We start from the raw sequence: 10,543 nt of genomic DNA, 5'->3' as shown, positions 1-10,543 counted from the left end.
GAAAAATTAGAAATGCAAGAGGAAAATCAACTAATATTTAGATCGTAGGTGCAGTAGCTTGCAACATCAGTTTATGAGCATTTTGCAAAGAAGACAAACAAAGAAAATCCCGCCAAAGTCCACCTATCTCTGCACTTTGCAAATTTGGCAAACCCCCGGGGGTAATCCTGCCATTATCAGTGCACGTTGCAGCAGCACGGGCGGGCGGGCGCGCGCGCGCTACTCTGGCGTCGCCGCTAGCGCCGTTAACGCGGAGCCCGGCAGCCGTTAGCAACCAGTTTCCTGTGACTGGTGCTGCTCCCACTCGCTTTTTCCTGGATCTGACGAAGCGGCCGAATTACGTGCGCCATGTGGCGGATTCAAAACCTTCCCGATGCGATAGCGAGGCAGCCTCCACCCACCCGGGCCTCCACCGCTGCCCCCCATTTAAATTTAAACATTTTAAACCCACCCCCACGAAATTCGCAGGCCACCTTAATTCCATTATTAAATTATTATTTCTCCCGACCCAGCCCGCTGCTTCCTTCCTTCTCTCTCTCTCTCTCTCTCTCTCTCTCTCTCTCTCTCTCCAGCGACAGAGACAGGGAGGGAGCGAGGCAGAAGGAGGCGTTCGCGACGCGAGCTTGGTGGAGGCGGGGAGCCGCGGCCGCGCGATTCGCGTCCGGGAGGGGGTCGGGCTAGCGGCGCCTCGCTCGCCATTCTTGGGGAGGCGCGGCCGGGTGGGCTGCCCGCGAGATCGGCTGTTTTCTGTGGGTTTTTTTTCCCCTCTGGCGGTTTTTGGGAGGTGTTTTGCTGGGTGCGAGCGTGGATTGGCGTCGGGCGGAGGTGTTTGGGGGCCGATTTGAGGTGGCCGGGGCGGAGATCCCGCGGAGAGCCGCGGTTTCGTCGCGGCCTGTGAGCTGATTCCGGCGGTCGCTGTGCCGGCCGGCCGACGAGGCGATGGCGTCGGCGGACGTGCGGTCCGTGCGGAAGTCCGCGGCGCTGCGGGCGCGCAACGGGCCCAGCAAGCTGCAGCCGGCGCGGTCCATGCCGCTCGACTACAGGTACTCGACGGCAGCGGCGAACGGTACAGGCGGCGGGCCGGCGGCGAACGGCGGCGGCCGCCGAGCTGCTGCTGCGGAGGCGGAGAAGGAGGAGAAGGAAGGGGAGGTGGTGCGGTTGGAGGGCGACGACGCGGACTCGCCGTACAGCTCCAAGGCCGCGACGGCGGAGGAGGCAGAGGAGGTGGCGGAGAAGGGTGGAGGCGGAGAGGAGGTGGATTCCGCGGCTGCGGCAACGCCGAGGCGGCTGTCGCCCACGGCAGCTGCGAGCCCCACCCAAGGCGACGCCAGGTGGGGTGACACCAGCTCGTACGGTGCTAAGAAGGTGAGCTGCTCCATTTCCATTTCTGATGCTTTTGAAATTCTACGAACGACAGGTTGGGACTTGGGGAGTTCAGACATTGGGAAACTAATTTGGTGAAACCACGCAAATGTGATGCTGATCTGCTATGGGTGATAGTTTTCCAGTAATATGTGAAACTAAACACTAGGATGAGCTATGCCAATTAGTACCATTTTATTTTTTGGGCGCATGCAAAGGTGTGATATTTGTGTGCTTTAGGTTGTTCTTGCATGGCATTTGCAAAGTAAGTTATGAAAGTTGTCGCTGAGCTTTGGTAACCTGTTTTTTAGCTTTTAGATCTGAATTTGAATTCTTTACTTCCATCCTTCTAGGTTGTTAGTGCAATGCAATCTGTCGTAAACCTGTCTCCCACAGTAGCATAAATGTGACATGAGGAAGTGATGTATCTCCTTTGTTGTGACCAGGAAATTTTACAATTTAATACAAACCAATCTTTTGTCTTCTATCTCTCAAAGAGTTAAAAACCTTAGTGTTTCCTACTAGATCGTAGTAATAAAATCTTGGTAGCTGTAGCATGTTAAAACTAAGAGAAGCATCTGGTAGGTTATTCAGATTTCAGCCAGTTGATTTCTAGTCTCTATATTTATGATTCCCCAACTCAGGGCATGCCTGTTTGAAGATTCACCTGTTGATATGTGCACCTAGTTTCATTGCTTTTGTCTTTTTTAATAACTGGACTTGGAGTACAATGTCAATTCAAATTCTACCCTACCCGCGTTGCAGAAGCATAGAGTTTTTTGTCAGCTTCCGAATGGTGATTGGGCATTGTGCACTGTACTTACAACCTCTGGTGACGAGTCCGTCCTAAAGGTTTCTGAAGGGAAAGTAAGTTCCGGAATTTTTTTTTCCTAAGAGATACTATTATCACTTGGAAGCATGACCATTTGACCCCATTCTTCCAATTTTAAGGTATTGCGGTTAAAAACAGAGAGTCTTCAACCTGCAAATCCTGAAATTCTTGATGGAGTGGATGATCTTATGCAGCTAAGTTATCTAAGTGAACCATCAGTACTGTACAATTTGCAGTACAGATACTCCCAAGACTTGATTTATGTGAGAATTGATGTGAACTTTGCCCTTTTTATGGGATTCAATCAATGGATCATTATTGATATTTATTGTATTGTAGACTAAAGCAGGCCCAGTTTTGGTGGCTGTCAACCCTTTCAAGAAGGTTTCACTATATGGTAATGAGTACATTGATGCATATAGAAATAAAACAATGGACAGTCCACATGTTTATGCAATAGCAGATGCAGCTCTTCGTGAAATGAAAAGAGGTCAGTCCACAAATGTTGATACATCAATCTTGTTTGTACATCTGCATTGTGCCTAACTAAGTGTTCAATTCATTTTCAGATGAAGTTAACCAGTCTATAATTATAAGGTGGGTAAGCTTTTTTTCCCCTGTGATGTATTATTTGTGTAATAACGCCATGGACTTTGATAACAAATAATGGTAAATAGAGTCACACCTAAGAAAATATTCTTTTTCAAGAATGTCACTGTTTCATTTGTACTAGTCTTCCCCTCAGCTGAATTGAATAAATACTCTCTCCACCCAAGTGTATTTTGCTTTTGCCATTTGCCTCACTGATAGAGAAATCCCTGTGTTCATCAGTTATGTTCACCAAATATTTGCGTTGCTCATCCTGTTGAGATGATTAATATGTGTTGTTCTTTGACTTACTAGAATCATGATTTGAGTGGTCTTCAACAGCAAATATATATCTTTCATGTGGTAGAAACATTTTACTTCAGTAAACAAGTTACAGTTTTTTCTTTATACTAGATTGTTAGTTTTGTTGAGATCATTTGACAAATTGATTGCATTAGTATTCTAATATCACCATTATCAATTATGCAAATAGATGATCCCGTTTTTCTTCCTTTGATACAGTGGTGAGAGTGGAGCAGGAAAAACAGAAACTGCAAAAATTGCTATGCAGTATCTGGCTTCTCTTGGAGGTGGAAGTGGTATTGAATATGAAATTCTGCAGACCAATCCAATACTCGAGGCTTTTGGCAATGCAAAGACATTGAGAAATGATAACTCAAGTCGTTTTGTAAGTTTCATTCTGTGGATCACTATACTGCAGTTTGAACAAATACTAATCCTTATTCTTAATTGCAGGGAAAGCTTATCGAAATTCATTTCAGTACCACTGGAAGAATATGTGGTGCCATGATTCAAACATGTATGCAGATCCACTGAGTCCTCTTTTCAATATCATTAGCTTTTGCTGGTTTAATATTAAATTTCTAACTATGGTTGTTGAAATTTTCTGATTCGTTGCATGGGCAGTTTTACTTGAGAAGGTAACATCTAATTTTACGGTTGTCCTTAAGAAACAACTATAGCATCTCGCATTAAATAGTCTAATGTGCAATATTTTCACCATGACAGTCCCGAGTTGTACAATGTGCAGTCGGCGAGCGATCCTACCATATATTTTATCAGCTATGTGCTGGTGCACCTGCGTCTCTTAGAGGTACATAATCTATCGGTTCATTTAGACACAACTATGATGCTGAGATCTCATTATATCCTTCAATACATTCCAATTTGTTCTATATTAGAAAGAGTTATTATTTGTTTAGCTCAGTTTGCTGCAGAATTTCATGCCTTCATAATTCTCAACGACAACTCCGTACTGCTCTCTTTTCCTCTGCATAAACCATGATTTAATCATATATATTTCTTTATAATGCTTTTGATACAGAGAAGTTGAATTTGAAAAAGGTGGATGAGTACAAATATCTCAAGCAGAGCTGTTGCTATTCAATTGCTGGTGTGGATGATGCTCAAATGTTTCGAACTGTGACGGTACTTTGTTTTTTTTATACCTCATTACATGGAACATGCCCTTTGTTGTGTCTGCTCTTTGCTCCTGTCACATTTACTGACATCTTTCTGTTTTAGGAAGCTATGAACATTGTCCATATCAGCAAAGAGGACCAAGAAAATGTTTTTGCAATGGTTTCTGCTGTGCTTTGGCTGGGGGATGTTTCGTTCACAGTAATTGATAATGAAAATCATGTTGAAATCATTGTAGATGAAGGTAAACGAAGTCATTTGATCTTCACAGTAATTGATAGTTTATTGTTCTAATTTTGATCCTTGTTGTACTAATTATTTTGTTGGCTGTCATTTCCTAATTTTTCATCTCAGGAAGTTTGCTTTACTTTCTGTTTTTAGTATATAGCAACAGCAGTAATGTTTTAAATAGTACCTTTTATTGGATCTGGTCTAACTTTTTTATTTGCCATTTGGAATCCTGAAGTTTGAAGTTCCCCCTTTCCACAAACCTTAATCAGATGCTTACAAAAAAATCACCTAGGAGGAACTAGGTGGCATTTTGAATAAGAAGAAACAGGCACCCAAATGCGAGTCGAAGAGGATTCGAGCCTAGGTTATGGTGGTATACACTAACACCTCCTACCAACTGAGATTAGCTAAGCCATGCAAAATAATGTTTTTTTACTGGTGTGGAGCTATGGCTATTGGTGCTTGATTTCCCTTAGAAGGTCAAGATTTTTGGGGAAATATGGCTGGTTTATGAAACTTAGCTTTGTACCATAGTCTAGAGCTATGAGGTCCTGTGTTTAAAAGCTATCCTGATTATTTGTTATGGTCAACAACTGAACTGAGTGATAGCTTGGTTGGTAGCGCCTCGAGTTGAGAGGCCGCTCACCAGAGCTCGAACCCAGGTGCTTGCAGGTCTTGTAAATACATTTACAAATGGTTTGTACCCCCGTTCCTTGAGGCAAATCCTCCGAGGGGATGTCTTCTCCCTGTGGTCAAAATATATTTTTTTGTTGGTCTCTTATGAAGAACTACCGAGATTATTTACTAGGAAAAAGGTAACCACAAGTTTGGTGATGAGACTTAGAATCCATATGTTTAGCCTGGTTTAGCCTCAACGTGGAACTGTTGACATATGATCAGAATTGCCCTATCTTTGACAGCATGAGATTTGTTGTGACAGTGCATGCACATACAACTTAACTCTTGGTTTCAAGGAATCTGCTTGATGTTGTTTTAGAAATTTGAACGTAAAATAGCAAGTCATGTCAGTATGAGTCATTACTATATTTGTTAACAAAAGTGTCTTGCAATTGCAGCTTCGAAAACAGTCGCAGAACTCCTTGGCTGCAGTATTGAAGATCTCAATTTGGCTTTGTCAAAGCGCCACATGAAAGTCAATAATGAAAATATAGTCCAGAAACTTACCCTTGCCCAGGTTAGTTGTTTCTCAACTATTGGCAAGGTAACAACCATAATTATTGAAGTACTAATGAATTTGCATATCTGATCCACTCCTTTTAATATTTCAGGCCACTGATACAAGAGATGCACTGGCCAAATCAGTCTATGCAAGTTTGTTTGAGTGGCTTGTAGAACAAATTAATAAGTCTCTCTCAGTTGGCAAGCGCCGGACTGGGCGATCGATCAGTATTCTTGATATCTACGGCTTTGAATCATTTGATGTAATGTACTTCCTTTTGACCTTAAGTCGTCATATTGACTTTTAAATGGTTACTCATGACATGATTGCATTTGCAGAAGAACAGTTTTGAACAGTTCTGCATTAATTATGCCAACGAGAGGCTACAACAACATTTCAATCGCCATTTGTTTAAGCTTGAACAAGAGGTGGTTTACTTTTTATTTTTTAACTTGCAGAATCTATGCTGTCAAGTCACAATTCTGTTATCAACTTTATGTTACTCAAAATAGCTTTGTTTCGTTTGTGCTTCTAGAATCTGCTATATTGTGAGGAAAGTAGTGAACTTGAAATGTGATTCATTCAGGCCATGCTTTTAAAAACAAAGTACCGTCGAACATTTCTCTAAGGAAGAACTTGTTTCTGTGGACAGGAATATGTTGAGGATGGCATTGATTGGGCAAAGGTTGACTTTGAGGACAATCAAGACTGTTTGAATCTCTTTGAGAAAGTATGAGCCACTACATTTTTTTTTCTTTTTTGTCACCTGCTAATGATTATATTAGTCCACAAATTCTGGAAAGTCATTAAGCAGCAATTCATTTTTCTTCCTGCTCGACCATGGGGGAGATGTTCCCAGGCTCTGAATTTATTGAGGTAGGAGAGTACCGAATCCTGGTTGGCCAGGATCTGGAAACCAGATTCCAAGGGTTCAAACCCAGGTGGCCATCCCCTCAATGGGGGCTTTACTGATGCTTGGTTCTCATATACCAATTCTTTGGGAAAAAAAAATCTGCAATACACCCTTAGCAGAAAAACGTTTTCCTACTTCATTTCATAATAAGCAAAGCTGGGCGCTATTGCCTACTAGGATGCCTAGTCCATTATTGATGAGGGAAAAAGAGACCTATTCTTTTTGCTGAAAAGCATGACAGTGTCAGAAGAGGAAGATTTGAACTTATTGTACCTACCGTCTTCCCATATTGTGCACAGTCTGTTTAAAATGATACTAACCAAAATGAAAAAAAATTGTAAGAATGTGTGTCCAAAGGGCTGAAAGCTAAGTCTGAGTTCTAGAATACTCCACTATGCAGAAATTTTCATTGTTAGATGTAAATTGGTGATTTGATTCTATAGATCTTTTTTGAAACTTTGATGATTGGCGTTCATAGACCTGACCAATATTACAAGTAAAAGGAGCTGCTGGTTTATCAAACCACGATGATAGTTGATAAAGCAAGGTTATGGCTTGGAGCCACTAGATCCTGTGTTTCTTATACAGGGTGGAGATTGGGTTAATATTCAGTTGATTCAAATAATTCAATAACATTTAGACAAATCATAGTGTTTGTGGCTTTTTCTTATTATGCTTCATAATTTCATTACTTACATCTTTTCTATTATAATCTGAAAACTTGGTAAAGGATGATGTCTCTTACCTTCTCTTGCTTTGTATATCTTGCAAACTTGACCTGAAAACATGTCGCAACATATATAAGCTTGCTGTCTAATGTTGTTACTTAATGCAGAAACCACTGGGGTTATTGTCTCTGCTGGACGAGGAATCTACTTTCCCCAATGCCACAGATCTTACTTTTGCAAACAAGCTTAAGCAACATCTTAACTCGAATTCTTGCTTCAGAGGAGAAAGAGGCAAGGCATTTGCTGTTCGTCACTACGCAGGAGAGGTTGGAAATTGCTACATATTCCATGTTCTTTTTCACAGTAAACAGTAGGAAATCCCACTAAATATGTTGTTTAGAATCTATACATTCTCTGTTCAACCATTTGCTAACATTAGTTCTGATTCTTGATAATCAGGTGGCTTATGATACTTCGGGTTTTTTGGAGAAGAATAGAGATTTATTGCACATGGACTCCATACAGCTCCTTGCCAAATGCAAATCTTCTCTGCCACAATTTTTTGCATCTAAGATGCTAGCTCAATCGGATAATTCTATATCTGTTCCATATAGATCTAGTGCTGCCGATTCTCAAAAACTAAGTGTTGCTATGAAGTTTAAGGTGCAGTTTGTTGTACTCCCAAGAATATCCTCTTTGCTAGGTCTTGAATGAATTAGATCAATTATTAATTGACATGTGTGCTATATTTGTAGGGACAACTGTTCCAACTTATGCAAAGACTGGAAAGTACAACGCCACACTTTATTCGCTGCATTAAACCAAATAATCTACAACTTCCTGCAATTTACGAACAAGGACTTGTGCTTCAACAACTAAAATGTTGTGGGGTTCTTGAGGTTGTCCGGATTTCAAGATCTGGATATCCAACTAGGATGACTCATCAGAAGTTTGCTAGGCGGTAAGATTAATATCTTAACAGCTGCGTTAAATTTCTGTCAACTTTTTCTAAAGTTTATACTTAATTTTCTCAGGTATGGCTTTCTTCTTCTTGAGGATGTTGCATCCCAAGAGCCACTTAGCGTTTCAGTTGCAATTCTTCATCAGTTCAATATTTTGCCTGAGATGTATCAAGTTGGCTACACAAAATTGTTCTTCCGAACTGGTCAGGTCAGTGTCAATTTTTTAAATTTCCTGGTAATGACTATATTAGAAAGTAAAGTTGTTATCTTCAGTACATATTTTCAAACCATGTCTTGTACTTGATTCTGAGTACATGTTGTCGGTACATGTCTGATGTATATATGAATGCATTACCTTTTCTGAAAACATTTAGTGAAAATAATCTTGTGTTACTGTTTCATTTTGATTTTGTGAACTGAAGATTGGCAAACTTGAAGATACTCGGAATCGTACTCTGCACGGTATTTTAAGGGTTCAAAGCTGTTTCAGAGGGCATCAAGCACGTTATCATGCGAGAGAACGAATAAGAGGAGTTTTGGATCTTCAATCATGTAATTCTCCCAAATTATGGTCTTTACATATTTACTCTTTATTCTTGGTGCATTTTCCTCTTATGTTTACTGTACGGACTGGATCCACTCTTAACTTGCAGTCATTCGTGGTGAGAATGCACGACAAATTTATTCGTCTCTGTCAAGGAAACATAGGGCAGCAATTATTCTGCAGAGAAGTGTGAGATGTTGGCTTGCAAGAAGGTATTTCACAAATATCCGGAGGGCCTCGGTGGTAATACAGTCTGGTATGAAGACTCAATCCTCCTATTTTATATGAGTTCATCGAAGGGAAGTGGTAATCTGACACATTGTTGCTGTTTCTTCCTATATTCTAATATGTAGGTATTCGTGGTAGTCTTGTTCGAAGATGTAACGGCAATATTGATCTAATAAACGTGTTAAGAGAGTTTGAATCAAAACAGGTATGTAAAATGGGCGCCTTATATGGTGCTGCTGGTAGTCATATGCTCCATACTGTTGCTTCTGATCCATCTGATTTAATTCAGAACTACATGAATTTTACATTGTTATTGTTTCAGGAGGCAGAGGGTGACCAAATTTTGATCAAGGCATCAGTCCTTGCTGAGTTACAGAGGCGGATATTAAAAGCCGAGGCCACAGTTCGAGAGAAGGATGAAGAAAATGAGATGCTTCATCAGCGGCTTCAACAATATGAAAACCGATGGTTAGAGTACGAGCAGAAAATGAAAGCTATGGAGGAAATGTGGCAGAAGCAAATGCGGTCATTGCAATCAAGCCTTTCAGTAGCAAAGAAGAGCCTTGCTCTGGATGAGACCCCTAGGATGTCGGACTCATCCGTGGATCAGAGCTGGGAGATCAATGGAAACCATGTTGGCAGTGGGTCTCAGCTGGTACCACGCACCGCCGGGCGGGAAATGAATGCGGGGCTCAGCGTCATCAACCGCCTAACAGAAGAATTTGAGCAGCGGAGCCAGGTCTTTGCTGATGATGCCACGTTCATAGTTGAGGTCAAGTCCGGGCAAGCGGATGCCAGCCTGAACCCGGACATGGAGCTCCGGAGGCTGAAGCAGAACTTTGACTCGTGGAAGAAGGACTTCGGCGGCCGCATCAGGGAGACGAAGGTGATCCTGAACAAACTTGGGAGTGGCAACGAGTCATCACCCAACTCCGTGAAGCGGAAATGGTGGGGCAGGCTGAACACCTCCAAGTTTTCGTGAATTTATGTGTGAATGCGATGTGTAGATGCGCCGGTATTTTACACGCCGGCGCGGTTCCTAGCGCCTAGAGTTTATATTCTACGGGTGTTGTGAAAGTCCAGTGTGTTGGGCTGGATTTGTGATCCGTGGAGGGCGAGTTGTATAGTTCTTCCACGAGGGCTTCCTTTGAAGTCAAGGACCACTGAGTTGTGATGTAATTACTTGCTGAAATAGTTGTTAAAGGGAAGATTGTGAGATTGCTCACTGCTCCGCATTCTCATGCAGTCAGTCAATGCTTTACTCTCAGCACGTTGTAGATTAGCCGTTTTGAATCTGGCACGGTGTGACCTATTACCATCTGTGTGGCCTGTGTAAATACGCGTTCCATTTCAAAATATAATATATGGTTTTACTTGGTAATATTTTGAAAAGCAGACGTTGACAATTATTTTCTCCTATAATATTTTGTTCGTAGCGATATCATAATAAAATACTTCAAATTCCGGAACAGACGTTCAAAATTTTTGACTTAGGACAACCATAAACATAAACGTTGTTATATTCTGTAACAAAAGTAGTACACTAAGGGTGCATTTGGTTGGGCTTTTGAACCTGCTTTTGCTTTTGCAAAAGT

The 10,543-nt window shown here is 41.6% G+C and overlaps 1 protein-coding gene across 1 annotated transcript; it reads left to right on the top strand.

Annotated features, from left to right (window-relative positions):
• Window positions 1-553: 553 nt before the first annotated feature.
• On the top strand, window positions 554-10,183 carry LOC117837948 (myosin-1). The gene is made up of 23 exons (XM_034717769.2): window positions 554-1,365; window positions 2,128-2,229; window positions 2,314-2,457; window positions 2,534-2,684; window positions 2,764-2,791; window positions 3,305-3,470; window positions 3,539-3,602; window positions 3,710-3,723; window positions 3,812-3,896; window positions 4,128-4,231; window positions 4,328-4,466; window positions 5,530-5,648; window positions 5,743-5,895; window positions 5,972-6,061; window positions 6,286-6,363; window positions 7,382-7,540; window positions 7,674-7,877; window positions 7,970-8,175; window positions 8,249-8,384; window positions 8,599-8,728; window positions 8,830-8,976; window positions 9,074-9,153; window positions 9,271-10,183. The coding sequence occupies exons 1-23, from the start codon at window positions 940-942 to the stop codon at window positions 9,928-9,930; spliced, it is 3,585 nt and encodes a 1,194-aa protein (XP_034573660.1). The 5' UTR covers window positions 554-939; the 3' UTR covers window positions 9,931-10,183.
• Window positions 10,184-10,543: the final 360 nt, after the last annotated feature.

This window comes from Setaria viridis, chromosome 9, assembly GCF_005286985.2.
Source record: "Setaria viridis chromosome 9, Setaria_viridis_v4.0, whole genome shotgun sequence".
NCBI classification, from domain to species: Eukaryota; Viridiplantae; Streptophyta; class Magnoliopsida; order Poales; family Poaceae; genus Setaria; species Setaria viridis.
This window is presented reverse-complemented; position numbering and strand designations above follow the sequence as displayed.